Source organism: Vitis riparia, chromosome 4 (assembly GCF_004353265.1).
Source record: "Vitis riparia cultivar Riparia Gloire de Montpellier isolate 1030 chromosome 4, EGFV_Vit.rip_1.0, whole genome shotgun sequence".
NCBI lineage: Eukaryota > Viridiplantae > Streptophyta > Magnoliopsida > Vitales > Vitaceae > Vitis > Vitis riparia.
The window spans coordinates 19,182,487-19,204,105 of NC_048434.1; the positions used below are offsets into that span (position 1 = coordinate 19,182,487).

General features: G+C 35.7%; 4 protein-coding genes across 9 annotated transcripts; 3 read left to right on the forward strand and 1 right to left on the reverse strand.

Annotated features, from left to right (window-relative positions):
• Window positions 1–31: 31 nt before the first annotated feature.
• LOC117912571 lies at window positions 32–6,474 on the forward strand. Of its 3 annotated transcripts, XM_034827209.1 has the most exons (11): window positions 32–1,449; window positions 1,610–1,720; window positions 1,824–1,856; window positions 3,027–3,204; window positions 3,294–3,475; window positions 4,029–4,165; window positions 4,249–4,344; window positions 4,994–5,063; window positions 5,152–5,226; window positions 5,302–5,347; window positions 6,074–6,474. In XM_034827209.1, exons 1-11 carry the CDS (start codon window positions 106–108, stop codon window positions 6,133–6,135), a joined length of 2,334 nt encoding a protein of 777 aa, XP_034683100.1. In that variant the 5' UTR covers window positions 32–105; the 3' UTR covers window positions 6,136–6,474. The 3 variants fall into 3 exon arrangements, 2 of the variants coding, with proteins under 2 accessions (XP_034683100.1, XP_034683101.1); XM_034827210.1 differs by lacking the exon at window positions 5,302–5,347; XR_004651025.1 differs by lacking the exons at window positions 4,029–4,165; window positions 4,249–4,344; window positions 6,074–6,474 and having other exon boundaries at window positions 5,302–5,314.
• A 1,189-nt stretch (window positions 6,475–7,663) lies between these two features.
• LOC117911982 (protein RER1B) lies at window positions 7,664–10,373 on the reverse strand. 2 transcript variants are annotated; one of them, XM_034826382.1, is made up of 5 exons: window positions 10,160–10,373; window positions 9,870–10,019; window positions 9,349–9,724; window positions 8,188–8,368; window positions 7,664–8,014 (listed from the first exon to the last, which is right to left on the reverse strand). In XM_034826382.1, exons 2-5 carry the CDS (start codon window positions 9,970–9,972, stop codon window positions 7,961–7,963), a joined length of 714 nt encoding a protein of 237 aa, XP_034682273.1. In that variant the 5' UTR covers window positions 9,973–10,019; window positions 10,160–10,373; the 3' UTR covers window positions 7,664–7,960. The 2 variants fall into 2 exon arrangements, with proteins under 2 accessions (XP_034682273.1, XP_034682274.1); XM_034826383.1 differs by lacking the exon at window positions 9,870–10,019 and having other exon boundaries at window positions 10,160–10,370.
• A 1,301-nt stretch (window positions 10,374–11,674) lies between these two features.
• LOC117913380 (soluble inorganic pyrophosphatase 1) lies at window positions 11,675–16,350 on the forward strand. Of its 3 annotated transcripts, none has more exons than XM_034828343.1 (9): window positions 11,675–11,838; window positions 12,624–12,773; window positions 13,106–13,134; window positions 13,402–13,467; window positions 14,610–14,717; window positions 14,824–14,889; window positions 15,489–15,609; window positions 15,785–15,866; window positions 15,940–16,350. In XM_034828343.1, the coding sequence occupies exons 2-9, from the start codon at window positions 12,641–12,643 to the stop codon at window positions 15,980–15,982; spliced, it is 648 nt and encodes a 215-aa protein (XP_034684234.1). In that variant the 5' UTR covers window positions 11,675–11,838; window positions 12,624–12,640; the 3' UTR covers window positions 15,983–16,350. The 3 variants fall into 3 exon arrangements, with proteins under 3 accessions (XP_034684234.1, XP_034684233.1, XP_034684232.1); XM_034828342.1 differs by lacking the exon at window positions 11,675–11,838 and adding an exon at window positions 11,913–12,297; XM_034828341.1 differs by lacking the exon at window positions 11,675–11,838 and adding an exon at window positions 12,438–12,459.
• Window positions 16,351–16,984: 634 nt separating this feature from the next.
• Window positions 16,985–20,925, forward strand: LOC117913468 (gamma carbonic anhydrase 3, mitochondrial). The gene is made up of 4 exons (XM_034828453.1): window positions 16,985–18,220; window positions 18,956–19,038; window positions 19,794–19,919; window positions 20,340–20,925. The coding sequence occupies exons 1-4, from the start codon at window positions 18,207–18,209 to the stop codon at window positions 20,351–20,353; spliced, it is 237 nt and encodes a 78-aa protein (XP_034684344.1). The 5' UTR covers window positions 16,985–18,206; the 3' UTR covers window positions 20,354–20,925.
• The last annotated feature ends 694 nt before the right edge of the window (window positions 20,926–21,619 follow it).

Below are 21,619 nucleotides of genomic sequence, written 5' to 3' on the forward strand. Positions count from 1 at the left end.
GTAGTCCAAGCCGTGGATTCCCTGCCTTTTTGAATCTCCGAGTTAAGGTAGCTTCTGAGTGGAATTTCCGTTCAGGCCTGTTTGGACTTGCTGCTCCTTCTGGTGATGGAGAATTCCACCAGATATGGCAGAACCTCTCTGCCTCATCTCCCACCTTCCAAGTCAAGGCGGAGCGGTTACGAACCTTCTGATACGGAGACTGACTGGCAGGATAGTCCGTGGCGTGACCGCAATGAAACTAACGGACCTTTGCGCAGTGAACTGCCCAGAACTCCTTTCGACCCGTTGTCAAAGATCAGTCCCATGATACCCAGCCGGAGACACTCCTCCAAGATTGAATATGATGCCTCTTCTTCTACCAAGGCATCCGGAACTAGCCCAACTAGAAGGAGGCACAGTAAGTCGCCATACAAGCCACACAGAGGTGATGCGGGTTCCAATGTTCGTAGGAATGTTAGTCCTCTATCGAAATCTGAGCGTTGGAGAAATATTTCTCCATATGAACCTGCAAAAGAGGACAATGCAATTTTGGAAATTGAGACTATGAGTTCGAATAGAAAGCAAAATCACAGAATGCATGATAAGCATACGAGTTCCAAGGAGAAGGGAGCTGATTCACAGCTTGCTGAAGTTAGTAGAACGAGTGAGAGGCCAAAATCCAGTCATAGATCAGCATCTGCCCCAAGAACAAAAGCAGCAGAGAAGGACAGACAGATCAACTATGGCCGTCTGGAGCAAAGAAGTGAAAGAACCCCCTCACCGTTGGCAAAGAGCACGGCTCGGAAACAGATTGAATCTTCCCCCAAGAAAGGTCCCTCAGTCAGCGAAATCAACGTAATGGTGGCTACTGAAAGGCTCGCCAGAGGAGGAGTCCGTGATTTTTCGAAGTTCGACAGCACGGACTCCAATTTACCTGGGGATATCTTTTTCTCCCATGATTACACAGCCTTGGCTTTGCAGAAGAATGTATTGCAAAAAAACAATGTTTTTGAAAGCAGATTTCCCTCAAACCCAAATCCCAATACAATCACCAAAAGAAATTTGGCCACTAATCAAAGAAGCAGAGGCAATGATATTTTTTATCAGAACACTCAAGGGAATTTGTCCAGTACTGTTCTATCAGGAACAGCTCCCAGCTCTGCTGTAAGCAGAGAGAGTAGTGGTAGAGTCAGCACGGGGAGTAGTAAGATGAGTGATGCTAGTGGGAGCTTGAAAAAATTTACAGCCAACAGAAGAAAGAGCCATTCAGATGCCTGGTTTGGTTGCATGAGGAAGGGGCCTTGCAAAACCAGAAAATCACCTGAAAAGAGAGACGTTGATGAAACATCATTTATTCAGAAGGCACTTGTGGTGGAAAACCTGAGACAATTTTGGGCTGATAAGCATCGGCCTGCTTCCTTGAATGGTTTCACGTTGCACAAACAAGAAGCTCAACTTCTCAAGCAACTCGTAAGCTGAAATTTGGCAACCTCTTCTTTCCCCTTTTCCTGATTGCATTGTCCATACTGCAAAAAACTGTCTCATATTAGCCATCCTTTTTCCTAGACATCAATGATTTTCTTTTCTTTTTTCTTTTTTGATGATCTCTGACTCATATATTTTATTCTAGGTATCTAGTGATATCTGTCCACATGTTCTTTTCAAAGGACCTTCTGGTTCAGGGAAGAAAGCATTAACTATGGCTCTTTTGCGTGAAATATATGGTGATGCATCTTGGAATGTATGTCTCCTGGTTATCAATTGCTATAACATTGAATAATTTTTCCCTCTGGACACTCCTTTTGGTACCTAATCTGACTTTACTAAATTTTTTTCATTTGCAGATTTCTCATGAGTTAAGATCTTTCCATGTTCAGGTATGTTGGACTATGATTGATTTTAAGAATTTCCCCCCAAAAAAGAAATTGTTGAGAACACGATAAAAAGAAATTGCTGTTCTGAAAATTAACCTTTTGAACTGTGCTGTGACAATACAATCCATAAAGAATAATATCTGCTAAACTGGACTGAAGATTCTGACTATTTACATTTCACTTTCCCCGATCCTGTTTGGAATTTCACCTTATCTTGGATAATATCTCTAGTGACATCTTAGGAGGAAAGGAATTTTTTTTCTTTTTTCTGTAATATCTATTGGTGTCTGTTTTTGATGTCCTCTTGTCTCTTTAGACTCTTCTACTTGAAACACATCCCTCTGTTCCCATTGGTGTTTAGTGCACATGACCATCTCTGCCACTTGAAACAATGCCTAGGTTGTGTAATTAACTTTTATCATAATCAGCTATAATCCTAATAATCTTAAAAATATGTGGCATTTTTTTGAAAAATCCATACTGGAAAAGGGCACATACACAGGTATCAGTGTCAACATGAAAACATGTCTGAAATGAAGACTCAAAATGGTGGATTTTATGCACTTTTTGTGTAGGAATGAAACATATAGATCCTTTAAGATTTTCTGATTGAATAGCTTGCCCAACAGAGGTTTCTAAAAAGACTGCTAAGATATTGGTTTGCAACATGGATCTCGGTGCTTGATACACATAAATATACTTGTAACCAACACTGTCATAAAGGAGGAGTGCCCAAAATTGAACTCCCCTGGTTATGAAGGAATCCACACATCTTGATCTTGGAATATTGTACTGATTAGATTGTGCTTCCATCTTGGGTAACTACCATGAGAGAAATGATGTCCAGATACTATTAAAAATCATTGGTGCCTCAGTAGAATCTATTACTAATCATGTTAATATTATTATTCTATTTGATTTTTTAAATCTATTTTTATCAGAGTGGATTTCTTGGGAAGCTGGAACTTGAAATACGAAAAATCAATTATTATTTTTATCTAATATAGCATTTATCCAATTGTTTTTTAATCTTATCAAAGATTTAGTGATCTTCTGTTTTATAAAAAGTGATGGAAGAAGAAAGAGGTGTTTCCAAAATGTTGAATATTAGTAATTGAATTGCATCTTTATCTCTCAAACTGAATATTGGCTCACCTATTATTTTGTTGGCAGGAAAAAAGGCCCATGCAAGTAGTGGTACCTTTAACATCCAGTGCTCATCATGTGGAGCTTAATGTTAACTTGGAACCACATGCTAGACATGCATTGATGGCTATAGTGAAACAAATCAGAAGCAATTGTGAAATCACCCCCGAAGTCAGCAATGTTGATTTCAAGGCAGATTATAAAGGTTCCTATTCTATGAACATACTTATAATTCCTCTAAATCAGTTTGAATTATTCCTTGAACTTAGCATGGTTCCATCTTGTTGATTTCAGTATTAGTTCTCTATGAGGTTGACAAAGCAGCAGAGAATATTCAGTACTTGATAAAATGGACCATGGACTGCTACACAGATGCTTGTCAGCTCATAATGTGCTGTGAAGATGATGTAGATGTCCTTGAATCAGTGAAAAACCGGTGCAAAGTTATTAAGCTTGAGGCTCCTGTAACTCACGAAGTAAGCATAAACAATTGCAGATTAATTTTGAAGTGAATATGTTGTTGGATGGATTTAGTAAGTCATTCCATGGATTTCTTTTGACAAGCAAAAAGTCATATTCAAAGACTATGTCATTATTGTTCATATTTTAGCATCACAATTCTGCTTCTTTTCTCTGGCATTTTTTTCCATCTATTCTGAAATTGCTCTGAAGAGGTATGTCTAAACTCCAGAAGCAGTTGCAAAACTGACAGTCAAAATGTTACTCTGGTACAAGACTAAAATTTAGGTTCAAATCTTAAGGACTACTATAGGTTCTGTAGTCAATTTTATATATTGGACATTACTTCAAGGTGTGGCTCATCAGTTGGGCTGACTAGATTGATGGCATGTGTATCATTTTGTACTGTATGAAATCCATGAATGGTGATCAAGCAGTAATTGTGCCAGCTAACTGAATGAGTATAATTAGATAAACATGCTTAAACAAGTTTCCGTATTTTGTCTTTTGGGACGAAGACTCATTCTTGCCATTTGGGACTCTCCTGAAACCAAAAAAAACTGGGAACAGATTATGGAGGTTCTTATTCAGATAGCAAGGAAGGAGGACTTTGACCTACCCATGAGCTTTGCTGCTAAGATTGCCACAAAATCAAAGCAGGACCTGAGGAAAGCAATCATGGCTCTTGAAGCATGCAAAGCACACAAGTAAGAACTTAAAGAAAGATACATGGTTTACACCTTCCTAATGAAATATAGTTCCACTCATTAGTGATGTTGTGATCATGCAGCTATCCTTTCCTTGATGACCAACCAATTCCACTTGGATGGGAAGAGGTCCTGGTAGAACTAGCTGCTGAAGTCTTAGTTGATCCATCACCTAACAGGTAGATTTTTTTTTTCCCCAAGCCGAAGGTAACTTTTAACACATTACAAATATAAGGACACTGACCAAATATGTTGAAAGTAAGTTGTTGATGCTCCATTATGTATTTGCTTTTTCTGTTAACAAAACAGGTGTCAAAACATTTTGTATAGAACATGTTGGCTTGATAGGGTTCTTTATTTGAGGAAAATTTTAATGCACTTCGATTCTGTGAATGGAAAGATCCCTCTAGAATGGACTTCTGGCCATTTTCTGCAGAGCCTATTTGTCTTGTGGAACAAAGTGGCATTTCAGTATATGATGACCAATTAATATCTATGGAGACTTTCTAAATTATGATTTTTTTTAAGGAGATTATCTTCTATAGAATTTTTACAACATACAACTTTCCTGTGAGTAGTTATGCAATGCAATAGTAGCTGGAACAGACAGCAACAAGCCAGGTTGAGGAGGCCAGGACTTGTTATGAGGGAAACCTAGGATTTTGGAAACACGGAGTTTGTGTGAGAGTTGAACTATGACTCTGATAGTGTAAAACCTTATAAGTTGGCAAAAGTTTTGCATTTTATCAATTCTTTCTCAATTAACATTTTAGAATTGCTTTGAATGATATTCAAGGCTTAACATTTCACATTTCTGGTTTTACTCAGATTGTTTTATTTAAGGGGAAAAATTCAAAAGCTTCTTGTGGATTTTGTTCACCCCAAACTGATTCTTCAGGTGATGCATCAGATGCACCAATTGGAATGCTTTATTTCAACATTTACCTGAAACCTTATCTTTTGATAGTACTGTGTACATTGTGCAGAAGCTTGTTGAACAATTTCTTAAAGGGATTGATGCTAGTCAAAAGAGGGACCTTTATTATTGGCATGCTTATTATGTAAGTTCTATTCTTTCTTCTATGTGATTTTGGTTTTATGACAAGGAGAAAGTAACTCAAGGTCAACTTGTATAGGATAAGAGACTTCCAGCAGGAACAAGTGCTTTACTGAAATTAGAAGGTAAAATACACAGAGCATCATACAGAGCTTATTGTTTAAAAGATGCATATGCATTCATTACACGGTTTACACCATTCCAGATGCATCCATATATCTGCACATAGGTTGATTCAATATTTCTGACTTCATAGGAATGTTGTTTTTTCTGAACTTTTTGCATTAAAGGAAGGGCTCCCCTAACCAAAACTAAACTGAATCTTTATGGTTTTTATGTTTTCTAAACCTTTTGGCATTCATGATTGTTAGAGTACATGATATACATTGTGAGGGTGCACAAATGACTTATGACAAGACAAGTTCTTTTTCTAAACAGAAGTCTAAATAGAAGTAACCAAAGGTGCTAAATGCAACCAAAATATGAACTGGATATTCATAGTTTTTAGTAGGTTCAACGATATAGAGATTAATTCCTTTTTCTGGCAGCAAAGATATTTCATCTCTTTGTAACACAGGGTGAAGCCACCCTGCCATATCCAAATCAAAGCATGGATGAAAACCATTGACAGGCCTCTACCAAAAGAAGAAAAGAGTTTTCCTTTTTCACCCATGTTCATTCAGTAAGCAAAACATTTCCCCTGTGGATTATGGTGGAGTGCATGGTTGTTCTCTTGGAATTTGTTTAGTATAGATGTGTCCAGGGCCCATAAAACCATGCATGACTGAAATTTTAACTTGAGTAGTTGCCATTTTGGTCATCTTACAAGTTTGTCATGTGCTTTGGTGCAGAATTTGTGGCCAAGTTCATGAGCATACGCAGGAAGAGCATGGGCAACCGTCAGTACACATAATTTACATGAGCCTGATGGTAAGTTAATCTCTTGCTACACATATATATAATAATGTACTTTGTTAAGATGTAGCTGCGTTTAGTAGATACATTCATAAGTGGAGAATTGGATGTTTCTAAGGGTTTTATTGGACCACAAGAGTGTAGGAGCTAATGGGCATATAGAGGAAGAGTTTGAGCTAGCAGTACATATAATTTGGTGGGAGGACTGTTGGTCCTCTTGCCATAGACATGTAAAAGTTTGTGTTAAGATGTTGCTATATTTACTACTTGACATGAATAATGGAATCATTAGATGTTCCCAGAGGTTTTCAGTGGAATACAACACTAAAGTTGTCCATCTCTCTAGCAGTTACATTTGTTGGCTTTGGCAGCGAATTCTTTCAATTACAATGAATAATCTATTGGACAATCACCCCCATAAAAAAAATGCTTACAGTGGGTTATGATGCAACCCAATCGATCTTTTATCAACTGAGCATTACAATCATGCAATTATTTTTCTTCACATCCCTTCCTGCGTTCTTTTCCGAAGAGAAATGAATTATTTTGTGCCTTACCTTCTTGCAAACTGTTCTTAGTGTTGTGTTCTTGCAAATTTTCCTGTATCTCATTTTCACTTTCCTGCAAAGCTTGGACTATCAAACGAAAACTTCAAATTCTTTTCTTTGAAATCAAAGGGAAAAGCAGTGACAATATTAACTATAATAATGCTGTGGTCTTGATATATTTGATACTGGCTCTCTCAAGTTCAGGTGATGAAAGGAGATGGGATAGGAAGTGTTCCAGTTTTTGGAATTACTCTAATCCTGATTATTGTTGCAAATATAAGCTTAATTAGACCTTGTTGGGATGGAGTTTGGAGGCTTCTATACCCTTTTGGCTAATTTTGTTTTAAAAAGATTATGACTTGGGAGGAAAAAAAAAAAAAAGGGAAAAACCTTAATATGAAAAGTAAGAAAATATTATTATATAGAAGCTTTATTTTTTACATATCCAATAAGAGCTTTTATATTTAATAAAACTTTGACAATACTAATGTTACCCTACAAAAATTGTGATTTTAGTTTAAACTGCGACTAATATAAAAAATAGAAAGTTATCCCACACTAGGCTTAAATAGGGTATTTAGTAAATCAACTTAATTACTTATGTTATAATCGATTTTAGGAAAGTACTAAGTAAAAAGAAAAAATATTAAAAAATAATAATTTTCTTATATGTGTTTTTAGTATAATAAAGAATATAAAACAAAATAAAATATAATTAAAGTTAGTTAAAATTTTATATATTTTAAAATTATTTAAAAAAGTTAAAGTAAATTAAATAAGTTTCATTTATCACATAAAATTTACTTTAAATTTATTTTATATTTTCATTCATTTTTTCTTTCCATTTATTTTTTCTTTCTATCCTCTTCTTTTATATTTTCCCTCAATTGTTTTTTTAAAATCAAACATGACGTTGATAACTTAATTTAAGTCATTAAATAAAGATCAAATGTTAATTTCATAATGAAAGAAAGAACAAAGCAGTCGAAGGGAGTTTTTGCTGTAATATCATATGAAAATAGAATATTCATCCTATAGGTATGCACAATCAAGCTTCACTTCTGGCCGACTGAGATTGATTGATAGTTCATGAAACCATAAAGATGAACCTCAACACCGGAGAGAAGCAAAACTTTCCAGAATCTGAACCCTTAATAGAGTTTGGGAGGAAACCCATTACAATGTGAAGGACCCAACATCAAAACGCTAAAAGCAGTTAAAAACTTGAGCTCCATTCCCAGGGTCCGTTGGAGAATGGAAATGCGCAGCTTCAGTTCAGTCTCTAGCTAACCGGCTGCCACTTGCAGAAGGCTTCTTCCCAGTGTACCTCTGTCAAATGAAACAAAGATGATACAATTTGAGAAGAAGATTTCAAGAACAAATAAAAGTATAAGGAGATTGAATGATCAGAGCAAGTCCAACTATGATCAACAAGAATAACACTATTGAGACAGCAACACTAATCATGATAACCTTTTGATTCCTAAACTAATCATACTCACCATCTTTCCCATGTCAAATGGGACGTATTTGTATTTGATCATGTGTAGAATTTGACGCTTCATCGTGAGGACAAACAGAAATATCCAGTAGCATAACAATATGGGCCAGAAAACAGGTACATCCAACATAGAGAAGAAGGTCAATCCGAATGCAACAACAAAAGCCTTGGTAATGGAATACCTGAAAAAGCCGAAAACAAATATGTGATCATCACATCAAAATGCAGAATCTATAAGCAACAGGGTGCTTCTCCTGTTTATCATATCCTGGAGCTCAAAAGTGGGAGAGGATTTAGGTAAAAATATTAGTTCTTCAAGCTGGGTAGACTATAAAAATGATTTGCTTGGAATGTAGTCCAAATACATAAGACATGCCAATTAAGCCCTTAAGCCCCATTAGAATGCAGCACCTCTTGGGGAAAGGGGACAAATAAGTTTCGTGATCTTTATCAGGAATACTCCAAGGAGAAACAGACTAGCAAGCAATTTGCAGAGTCACTACTTGGCAGCTTATGAACTCCCCAAAATTCAAGTTTGACCAGGTTTCATTTCAATCACTGGAAACCCCATCAAAACCCCTAAAATGCAAGATCACTCGATGGAAAATCCGAAAGTTCACAGTTGTTTCTTGAGAATTTTAGGTTATGTTTGGTTCCCGGAAAATACTAAGGAAAGAAAAAAAATGCAAAGGAAAATGATTTTTTTATGTTTGGTTCTCCTATGAAAAACATCAAAGAAAATCAAATATGATTAAAATTAATTAAAAACTTATGTATTTTTAAATTATTTAATCTTTATATTGATGAGTTAAAATAAATAAAATGAGTTTGAAGTAACAAAAAAAATAATTTATTAACTTTTAATCTATTTTTTTATTTTCTTTCACTTTTTCTTTCCTTCTACTTTTGCTTTGTATTTTCTTTCCCTTGCATTTTCCTTCAAATTTTCTAGGAACCAAATATAGCCTTAGGCATTGATGATAACACTAGATCTCAGGTGGCTACTAAATAATAATAATAGAATTTCCCAAGAAACTAAGGATGACAATGCAATCTTAAGCAGAGAAAAGGCAAAGAATTATTCTCCTAGCATACAACCCCAATCAAACCCATAGTAAAGATGTAAAGAACATAATGGGAAAATGAGTAAATATTGCATTACCAGAACTTAAATTCAGGGAGGCGTCTAACGAATGGCTTAAACTCGTCGGAATCTTTCGTGGGCAGCGAAGCCCCATCCAAAGTTTCCAGTTCAGGATCAACCTTGGGCGACAGAAAGCCGATCAAGAGATTCAAAACATAGATTCCCAACCCATAGGAGATCACATAAAACCCTTGAACATAGTAAACTCGCAAAAAGTAAATTGATGCTGCCACTAGTGTTCCTAGCCACCTCTCAGCTATATGTGGTGCAGATCTATCCAAATAGTACTGAAAAGCCCTCGAAAAGTCGCTCTTCCATTTGGCCAGCGGCGCCGCAGCCAAGGCGAAATCGCCTCCGTTTTCCTCCATGTGAAGTGAGATTTCACTCTGATTTTCTGACAAGTTCCATCAAAAACCCATTTATAACAACAATAACAATAAAGAGTGACGCATTGATACAAACTAGGGCAAGAAACAAAAGGCAGAAACGTAAGGAACAAGAAAGAGACGAGAAGAAAAGGGTCAATCAAGAAACACAACCCAGAAACATCCCCAGAGAAGAGAAACGTTTCTGTTCGTTCGGTTGCCAAGAAAATACGAGCAAAAAGAAAGGAACCATAAGTCCTGATGTTAAAATTTTCATCGACCGTGACACTATCAAATCAAGCCACACACATCTATTCCGCTAACCTGAGGACTCATCACGAAACCAGAAAACAGCACAAGATGTAAGATAAAAACAAAACAAAAAAACAAAAAAAAAAGGTAAAAATGTTCTTTTCTTTACGTTCCTTTTCTCGGAAACCAAACAGAGTGTGAGAAGATGGTACCTGTTTCTTGGTCCCACGAAACTCAAATCTTGAATTGCAGGGCTCTCCTTAAAACACAGATAAACCCCTGGATAATAATGGAGGGATAGAAAGTTTGAGGATTGAAGAATCAAACTAAAAGCAATCAAGTCTGGAAAATGGGTTTGTTTCTCAAGGTTAGGATCGGAATCAAGGAACACTTGAACATCCACTCAAGGTCGCTCCTCCCATCTTGTACCACCGCTACACGTGGCGTGCGGTTATCTTCATATGTTGATTCCAAGGGCAATATTGTCATTTCTTAGTCATAGAACGTCACTTTGGCTTTTCCTTTTTACTTTTTAGAGCTGGGCTTGGTTGTTCTAGTGCATCCCTCCACCGTCCCTCGGAGCCCTTCCAATAGGAGGCCCACTTGAGCTGTAACAGCCTTTTAGATCTGGGCTTAACATTGAAGTAGGCCCAAAGAGCCCATTCAACTTTATCATCACTCAAAATATCATTAATATTAGGTTTTGTTTGTAATCAGGGATGACAAAGGCGGATCAGAGTATGACTTTCTCCAGGTCGCGAATATATATAATATTAAATAAAAAATAGTTTAATTGTTTCTTAAGAGGTAAAAATTTTTAATACAAAATATTATTATTTTTTTAAAACAAATATTTTGGTTTGTAGAGAAAATGATTTTATAGCCATTATTGTTTTTTGATATTTATTATTTTGACTTTTAATTAAAATAAGAAAAAAAAATTCTAAAATTTGATTTTAAGTTTATTTGATAGTAATTTTAAGAAGTATTTTTAATTTTTTAGAAGAAAAAAAGTAATATTTGGCAAAATTTAGAATCTGTTTGAAAGTGATTTTAGAAAGCGTTTTTAATATTTTTAATATTTAAATATTTTTATCATTTAAATGTTAAAAATATTAAAAACGCTTTTTAAAATCACTCTCAAATACACTCTTAATAAATATTTTTAAAATTTTTAAAAATTCTTTACTGTGTTTTCTAAATAAAAAAAAAAAAACTTTGGAAAGAATTCAAAAGCAAAAGGATTCTTAATATTTGATAAATTATAAATATTTCAACTTTATCATGGCACCAATAACAAATCAAATGACACATTGACGATGATGACAGATTTGTACAAACATCTAACATGATTCTAAACCCAATAAATGTATATACTTTCACTTGAATAAGTAATTATTCTTGTCAATTACAATGTGGGCCGCCGCCCCAATACATTAGGCGCAACCTATTCTCCATTTTATCCTTAATGAACCATTGGAACAAATTCCCCAAGTCAAAAACAAGAAAAACATTTTATTCCAGAATATTACAATCGATCTCTATATGGAAAAGCGTAATCCTGTAACCAAACACCATTTATGGAATGTTCATTTGGAGTTTGGACCACTTGTCGCACGTGTCATCCCACTACTCCCAAGTCCCCAATTAAAGTAGTAGACTTTACTACAAGGTTCCCCGTTTCACGAGAAATTCGGGTCCTGAGACGTGGGTATCTCGGTGCCCTCTGATCCATTCAGGACGTTATCCAACGGCGGTTGTTGACCGAAGACCGGCCGTTGAAGCATGACCGAGAAGTGACAGCAAAGCTGCTTCTTCCTCCACCCTTTCTATATATCATTCGTAATTGTCGTGCACAAATCAAAGCTCTACTTCACGCGAGTGGTTCTCTGTGAGTTTCACTTATCCCTTTTTCATGGTTTCTAACAGTTTCGCGGTCGTTTGGTTGATGAGAAAATGGAGGAAAAACTGCAGGAAAACCCAATATTTTTACACCCGTTTCTCATCAACCAAGCGGGGCGTTACTTGTCTTACGGACTTTATTTCATCTCAATACGGACTTTAATGGGTTTGATCTATCCTTTATGAAACGGCATTGATGATATATTTATGACTTTGTTGACTGTGGGTGCGAATTGGTTGTTTTGATTCGCGTATTTTTATGATTTTCATGTCTGTGTCTCGTTCTGGATGGTTAAATTCGAATAAAATTGTTGTCTTTTCTTTTGATTTGTTTGGGTTTTCACTACTATCCCAGTTCATCCATGCTTGGTGATTGCGGACAGATTTCATGGAACATATGATTGTCATCAGTATCATGCTCTTGATAACTCCTAAATTTTAATTATGGGTTTGTATCAGGAATATGATTTTTTTCTTATCTTGAAATTTAGTTATTTTCTAGTTATGTGATAATTTACTGATTGCCTTTTCCAAATCTGTTTGTAACTGTACTGCTGTGTGTCCTTTTGCCCTAGAGTTGTAATTGTGCAAACTCTCTCTGTGATGGAAGGTAATTGGTTTCGGTTTTGTTTCCATCTGCAATTTTTTGGCAGGATGTGACTTCTCTCCTTGTTCCCTGTGTTCTATAATTCATTCCTTTGATTTTGAAATTATATTAATTGGTTAGAAAATATGGGTGTATGATTATTGATTACATTCTTCACTTCTATTTAGTTGTTGTGAAGGAAGAAATGGCTAACCATGATGGAGAAATAAGCTCCAAAACTTCGGGATTCCCTCATCATGTAGTTCTCAATGAAAGGATCCTTTCTTCAATGTCACGGAGATCTATTGCTGCTCATCCTTGGCATGACTTAGAGATTGGTACAGTTTCTGTGCGCCCAATATTATTTACTTCTTGGTCTCCAATGAATAGTATTTGTTTGTTTCACATCAAACTTATTTAATCGATGCTCAAGTAAGCCTGGCCCGATATATTTACTGGTCCCCATGAATAGAATTCATTTGCTCTACACCAAATTTATGGTTTTTTTCTCCTCCTAGATAGATTGGTTATAGTTGTATGCCCGCTATGTTCTCAGAATCCCAATTATTTTCGCCTTTTTATCTATTGGTCTGGTTGGAACCATCAAACCTTTTTCCTTTTGGGATATTATATGTTTTGGCATTTATGCCTGTTATTTTAACCTATGCAGGACCGGGTGCTCCATCAGTTTTCAATTGCGTAAGTTTTAATCTCACCTGCTTCCAAGTTTGGGTATCTGTGAATGGATTGTTGAAGAGGGTAGAGGCAATCTTATGGTACCAGGTCATATTGCTGACAGTTCCTCTCTATAATGGAAGAGAGATGAGAGACCTCAAAGGAATTATAGACCTTAACAGCCATCCAATTAGGAGGCCATGTCATAAGTTGTTTTTAGTAGATGAAAGTATGTTTCCTCTGACAAATTTAGGTGGCATTTCTAATTCTTAACATGTAATTTTTGGGCAGGTAGTTGAAATTGGCAAGGGCAGCAAGGTTAAGTATGAGCTTGACAAAGCAAGTGGCTTGATAAAGGTGCCATTCTCTTGTTCTTTTCATCTTTTTACTATTTTTTGTTTATTATAGTTTTTTTTTTTTCAATCCTTGGAGATTTAATTCAACATGACTTAAGCGTGTTTTCTCTATTGCTAACTAGCTTAGTATTTTCTTAATTTGGGTAGGATTACTTTTCTTATGAACTGGTAATGACTAGGTAGAACTTATAGCTAAGCATGTAATATGTTTACTCAATACTTGTAATGCTTTCACTTGTATTTTAAGACATATTTTTGGCATCTTCTATACTTAAATAAAACTTGAGCTCTTTGTGGATGAAGTTCAGCAGGGCCAAAGTTGCACTAGTCTATCTTTTTCCCGTTGAAACAGCATTAAGCTTTTACAATTTCATGAGTGTGTGAATTAATAGATATTATACAGCATGATGAGTTCTTTAGCTGTTTTTTAAGGACGTGATGTATAAACAGCATCTTTGGCATGCTGTGTTTGTGATAAGAACAAGAAGTTGCTAGTGAACAGATCCCACCATCAAGATCTCTATGCATTACTACTTGTTTGAGTGCTTGTGGCCTTCAGATCTATTTACCTTGTAACTTGTCGAGTATACATGGAATTAGTTCAGAGAAAGATGCATATATTAGATGTGGACACAAGGAATTAGTTCAGAGAAAGATGCGTATATTAGATGCTTACAACTTCAAATTAATATTTGTTTTCCAGAGTTAGGTCTACATTTTGTATGGTGGAGACAATTCCCAACCATCTGTGATTCTCAAGAATTTTGAACACTTCCAGTATAATAGGTTATGGGCCTTATCTGTCCTGATATTCCATTATATTTACCAACCTCAAAACCACCAGCCTTGAATTTTCCTAAATTAACTTAAAATTTCTTGCTTTTTATTTATTTATTTATTATTACAATTTGTTGCTCAAATTTCCTCCAAGATGGAATTATCACCATGAATCAGAACTGCATCTCCATCTTGAAGTGTTCCTTCATCATTGGATTGGTCTTTTTAATGTTGAGGCCGTATTTACTGCCCTTTATTTTCATGTTTTTTTGCTTATATTGCTGTTATAGTGTTGCTAGATTATATCTGATTTGTGTAAGCACTCAATATATAAGATAGCTAAAGAATGGAGTTCTCCAAAAATAGGTAGATCGTGTTCTTTACTCATCAGTTGTTTATCCACATAACTATGGTTTCATCCCTCGAACCATCTGTGAAGACAGCGATCCTATGGATGTCCTGATTCTGATGCAGGTAGTGTCATTTGACACACCATCTTACCACAGTCATGATACATTACATCTTTTTTATTTTTCTAATTAAATCTTATAAAAATTCATCAATTCACCCTCTCGTGTAGGAGCCGGTTTTGCCTGGTTCTTTTCTTCGTGCTCGTGCAATTGGATTAATGCCTATGATTGATCAGGTAAAAAAAAATTCTTTCTCTGTCTTACTTTTTATTCTTGACATCCAGAATCTTCTTTTGAGTAAAATACTATTACCCAATCAAAGGGTTGTTTAGGAAAAAACTCATGGTAGCCAAGGATGAACTAGAACAAAGTTCCACTTTATTACATTGGGACCTGAGATCCTATTCCCAAGGTCATTTATTGTCACACACATCTATATAAAAAGCAGGCTAGGTTGATTGGGTTATCTGCATTCTGGTTCAGTGTGAGGTTCAAGTCCCAACGTTTAATTGAAGGGTAAAATATCATATTCTTATCCTAGGTATTGATATATTCACTTTGTACCTCCTCCCCTCATGAAATTTCTCACTTTATACCCTGTTCAAGCCCAATCAGTATTCATTTATGTTGGGATCAGGTGTGAAATGGTCAGTTGATTTTTTATTATGTGAAACAAAAGTTCATTAAGGGTAATAGATCATTCTTCAAGTGGTGTTTCTTTATGGAAATTCCCAAACAGTCTATATATTTAAATTAGACATGTTTTTTCTTGATCATTTGTTTCAAGACACCATTGAAAGTGTGATTACCAGGTGATACACAAATCCTTTTGCAGGGTGAAAAGGATGACAAAATAATAGCAGTGTGTGCTGATGACCCTGAGTTCCGCCACTACAAAGACATCAAAGAGATTCCCCCACATCGCCTTGCTGAGATCCGCCGCTTCTTTGAGGACTGTATCCATTCACATGCCTTTACTCCTTGTATATATAACTTGTTGCTAGTCATAGACTCACAATTATTTAATACTATACATAAATTGTTTTCCTAAGTGCTACCAAATTGACATGTTTTTTGGTGAATTTACATTATCTATTACTGGATAACCTTCACTCCCCATGAATGACAAAGACAAGAAGAACGAAAACAAAGAAGTTAACGTGAACGACTTTCTTCCAGCTGATTCTGCCATCGAAGCCATCAAGTACTCAATGTGAGTAGAAGTGTTTTCTTTATGCAGCCTATCCTAGCCATTAACTTTCTTACATGGATGGTTGCTATTGCAGGGATCTGTATGCTTCCTACATTGTTGAGAGCTTGAGGCAGTGAGACTCATCTGGAGGCTATGACCCCGACCCCATAATTATCATTTTAAGAAGTCTGATAGACTTTCTTGCTTACTATGCTTGTCTGTCTGCACCATGTCAAATACTCGAAAATATCTTATTGCCGATTTCAGTTTGAATAAGTGCTTATACTGCACTATATTATGTGCTGATGCCGCTTGAATATGTCAGTTTGAAGTTAGGGTTTAAAATAAGAGGGATTTGTTTGCAGTGGAAGGGTATAGGTGAAGTTAATTAAGATTCAAGAATGTCCCCCTGGTGATGAAGAGTTTGATGTTAACTCGAAGAGTAGAACTAAATATGAGGTGAGAAGCATGTAGAAATGAAATAGAATGAGCAGCAGTTGAACCATCTAACATGGAGTGATTTCGAAGCATTTTGTCATGGAATGTTGTTTAATTACCCAAAACAGCATTCAAATAAGCACCTTCTGAAGTAGAGTTTAAAAGGATAGATATATTTTTGGACAGGCGAGTCCGGGTTTGAATTGATAAACTCATCTTGCACCATCCGGGCACTCTAAGATGCGTTTGGTTAATGGGATAGGTTATAATAGAATATGTATTTCTTAAGATATTACATGATATCTAATGGGATGTAATATCCTTAACTATTAGACATAATACTTTAAGGTGAAATATGCAATGAGATATATTATATATATTATTTTTAATATTTAAAATAAAAATTATATCATATTCCAATATTATATATATATATATATATATATATATATATATATATATATATAATCTCTTTTTTTTAACAATATTTATGATTAAAATATTTAAATTTTACAAATAAAAATTATTATTTTTTCATCTTATACCTTTTTTAATGTCAACTTCTAAAACAGTATGATTTAAAAATAATTTAAAAAATAAAAAGGTAAAATTAAACAACAATGGGAGGAATAGACAAAGGAATGATATAATTAGAATAATTAACTTTACGTGAATTTGTAAATTTGGTGATGCTTATAGGATTTATAAGTTATTTATCATCCTTTAACATCATTTTTTCCAAAACAATTTCCGATTTTTATTCTTTTTATATTTAATTAAAAAAACAAGCAAACAAACAAAAACAAAACCTCTTTCCATGGATTTTAATAACATGACGTCATCTGGCCCAACGCGCCCATTATTTAATACAAAATGTCATATGAAGCAAGTGTTCCGAAAAGAAAATATGGTCATATGCCCTTTTGGCAAAACTTTGAATGACGTGGCAAAAAGTTATTGGGCAGCCCAGAAATGGCAAGACGATTAACCGCAGAAAGCTGGTTTGGTTCCCTCCCTCCTCGATTTGTTGTCTCTATCAGCGAATCGGAAACTTCTCCCCCGAATGCTTTGCTCTCGCGCACACACCTGAAAAGCCCACCACCATATCCGAAGGCTGAAACAGGATGGGAAGTCTCGAAGAGCAATCTACACGGTCGGAGTATGGCTCCGTGAGAGCGGCCAAGCCATTGATCGCCTCGGCTGCCGCCTTCAGGGCAAATACTATTTCCAAGAACAAGGCACATTCCCAATCTTCATGTCTCCTTCCTTCACTTCAAAATTTTAGATTAGTGCATTTCCATGGATTAGACATTTGTCTTATGTTCTTTTGGCTATATTATTGTTTTTTCTGTGTTCTGTATTTTTGCCGAGAAAGTGGCGGAGATGTCACAAAATTTTGAGGTCAGCCAAGTGGAGCTGATTGTGAATGAGATAAAAGCGAAAGGACTTCTCCCTCGATCTGCGTGACGGAATGCATCCCTCTGGATTGTTCTAGAATTCCCCTGATTTTCTTGGCCTTTAAGCTATTTCATATAATAATTGAAAGACTGTTTAATAAGCTTTATTGATTGGTTTGTCGTCAAGGGGTATCGTTTTCTGTGAGTCCTTTTTTCTTTTTTTGTCTTGGTTGTGTTTTCCTGCAATCGGTGTATACTTCTTGTACACGGAACGCTCGTTTGATGGGATGGATTCTTCTTGATGATGATGATGATGATGATGATGATGATTATTAGCATGAGTGCATTGGTTGGAGCGATCATGAAGGGGACAGACAGGGGCATGTCGTGCATCTATGCGTGTGAAGTGTGAGCTTATGAATTTGTTTGACAAAGCTCCTGTGGTCGCTAAGGATGCGTTTGTTGCTCCGACTGCATCTGTCATTGGGGATGTTAAGGTGGGACAGCGGTCTTCCATTTGGTATGGATGTGTTGTGAGAGGTACGCTGTTCTGCAGTTTGAACATGAGGATATTTATGTTGGCTAATAGTTTTAATATTTGTCTCCATATAATTGGAACATTTTTTATTTTTGAATCTTCTAATGCTTAGTAACCTAGTAATGTAATTGTGAAAACAAAGTGTGGAGGCACAAATTTTGTAAAGTCCCACAAAATAAGCAAAAGAATTATAAGAAAAATAATATGAAAAAAAAAATTGTATTAAAACTAATTGGTTGGAACAATCTCTATGAGGACATTTTTTTATAAAATAATGCTTCCTCTTATTTAATCACTTCTATCATGGTTCGAACAATGATAATGAAAGTGTTTTATCGGATTTGAATATCATTTTAAGTCTTAGAGTGATTTTTTCTCAAATGAACTTGTTGTATGAGGAAAAATATATGTATAACACTTCAGTGAGAAAAAATTTATGAAACATTTTTTTATATGTAAAGTCTCTTTTCCCTTATGAAATCTTTTTACTGATTTCCTTTCATTAAAAGAAGTCACACTTATTTATAAGTAAAGATATGAATTGAAATTTGATTGCATAATTCAAAGAATTTGATTCCTTCGTTTTACCAATTCTCCTTCCTCCCAAAAAGTTTTGCAAACCTAATTTTATAGTCTTTCAAATTTTGTCATGCGTTACTTTCTGAACTACATGCTCCAATGATTTGTCGAGCTCAAATTTTATTGAACTATAAAGTTTGAACTACATATAATTGCAGATTTATGGGACGAAGGAGGAGGTGGAGGTGGTCATTGAGGTATTCAATTTTGAAGACCCTTCCAAAATTGAGAGATAAAGGAGGTGATTCAATTTTTTAAGCTTATTTATTCTTTGAAAGAGTAAGAAGAAGAAGAAGACACTTTACATTGGAAAGATAATAAGATGAGAAATTTTAGTATTAGGTTGTACTATAAATCCTTTTAAGTGTTGAGAGTAATTTAGTATTCAATGATCGAGAGAAACTTCCTCACATGGAAATTTAAGGGTTTTGATAAAAAGAGAAGAATTGTTTGGCGTGTGGCTCCAATTTTCTTATAATAGTGTATTTGAAAAGAGTGTAACCAAAAGACATTCGATGATGAAGAACTCTCAGATTAAAGATTGAAGGAGTGGTTCAATAATTTACTATTAGAGTAGTCGCACGCTTCATTGGAAATTGTATTATAATGTTTTGTGCATACTGATTATATACCTAGGGTGAACCCCCCAATTGTGGCTCTGGGCTATAGATGGTAAATATTAGCATTGTGCCTGCAGGGGTATTCTCTACTGTGAAATGCAGTAGCGAAGGTGCCGAGGTATTAATTAGCTGAGTTGCATCAACTGCTGGTTGCAATTTGTTTTTGTAATCTTCACTTTCACTTTCTTTTGCTTAGGCTGGTGACATTGGGGAAACTACACCATTGTATATGGTTTTTGTCACACTTCAAAAAATGGCTCCATTTTGTTGTGGAGTTTGAGTTGCTTATCATACTCCTCATGGGCGCTATTATCTTGAAACTCAGTATTCATAACTCAAACATCCATCTGTTCTCATTCTTGTCTGAATGTGGCAGGTGATGTGAACAGCATCAGTATCGGGTCTGGAACAGATATAGAAGGCAACGCTCTTGTTCATGTAGCAAGATCGAGCTTAAGTGGGAAGGTTTTACCAACTACTATTGGAGACAATGTTACTATAGGTGAGTAACATGCCACCAATGTCAAATATGATATTGGCCTGGTCCTGCCATGGTTTTTATTCTTGTGTTTACTTGGCCTAAATTACCTGCAGCAATTGCTTATGAAACGTATGATGTTTTGGTTTAGATATTCAGTTTAGGAATTACCGCCCGATATGTTGCAATAGTGTGACAATGGCGGGCTGCCTCCCTTTCTGTGATATCGTCACATCTGGCTTCTTGACCTAAGAGGAAGTTGCTTTTAGTCATTGCAAAATGGTGTGTAGTTTATATGATTCTAGCAATTCACTTGTGGATTGTCTCAATGGATTCCAGCCCAAATCATTGAACGTTCATTTGAATCATTTCATTAATTTGTAACAACGGATGGGACTAATGGAAAATTTTTAGGCGATTAATAAGTGATCTTTTTCATCACAGGTATGGGCAGGTAATCCAGCAAGGTTCCTGAGGAAGCCCACTGAAGAGGAGATTGCCTTCATTTCTCAGTCAGCGATAAATTATTCCAACTTAGCACAGGTCCATGCCAAGGAAAATGCAAAAAGCTTTGATGAAATCGCGTATGAGAAGGTGCTTCGGAAGAAGTATGCATACCCTGAGACAGATTATGCGGCATTGGTGAGTGTCGACTGTGAAACACCTCCTGAGCTCATCCTCCCTGATAATATCCTATCAGAAAGGCTCCGAAAGGGCACTTAAAGTGAAATTTTCCGAGGTAGCTCTCCCCTCTTGGGATCTCAAGTCTATGGAAATTTGTTGCCAATGCAAGGATATACAAGCAAATGGTTAATTTCTATCGCCAATATTTTTTTTTGTGGGGAGCTCAGCGGGTCAGTGGAGTAACAGAAGATCAAACTGTCTGGTATGAGATTCTGCTCATCCCTTTCGGTTAAACACAAAGTTGGATTTTATTTTTTCCTTATCCAGGATGGTCTCATAAATCTGTAATTTGGGACTCCACTGGTTTCCATGATTTGACCAGAAATAAAGATTGCGGAACTAGGTTTATTTGGGCATTGACTAGAACTTCTCAGATACCTTTGGCCTATGCTGTATGCACCACCCCATTTTGGGTAGTTCAAGCTTCAGTAGATTTTTTTAAAATGCCAGGAAATTCATCAATCGCAGGAGGCTGAAACGTTGCACAACTAGAAACAGGAACTCTGTTACCGAAAAAGATTATGAAGACAAGTTGTTGAGCTTTAATCCCAATGAAAGGGCTGTAACTGAGGTTTGAGAATGAGAAGAACCCCTAGTTCCTAGACAGGGTGTTACTCCAATTCTCTCCTGCTTAGAAATGATCTTCCTCCCTCCCACCCCTCAATAGAATAGAGGCTAAAAAACAATTTTTTAAAGAGAAAAAAATGATGAGGGTTTTATTCAAGGCTTCTTTGCCCTTGAAATCCATAATCTTTAATTAGTTTTGGACATATTAAGAAAACTTTTAATAAATATGTTTTTTATAAAAGTGTTTTTAAAAGAATTATCGATCTAATGTTTTTCCAATAAATATGATAAATAATTTTTTAATATTTTAAAAATACTTTTAAATTTGGCTAAACATATGATTTTTTTTTTTTAATTATTATACTAAAATACTTTTCAAAGCATTACCAACCACACCTCCTTTTGACTGTTTTTGGTATGGCCGGTGACGCATGTGCTTGATCGGTCGGCCCTTAATTTCAACTCTAGCATGG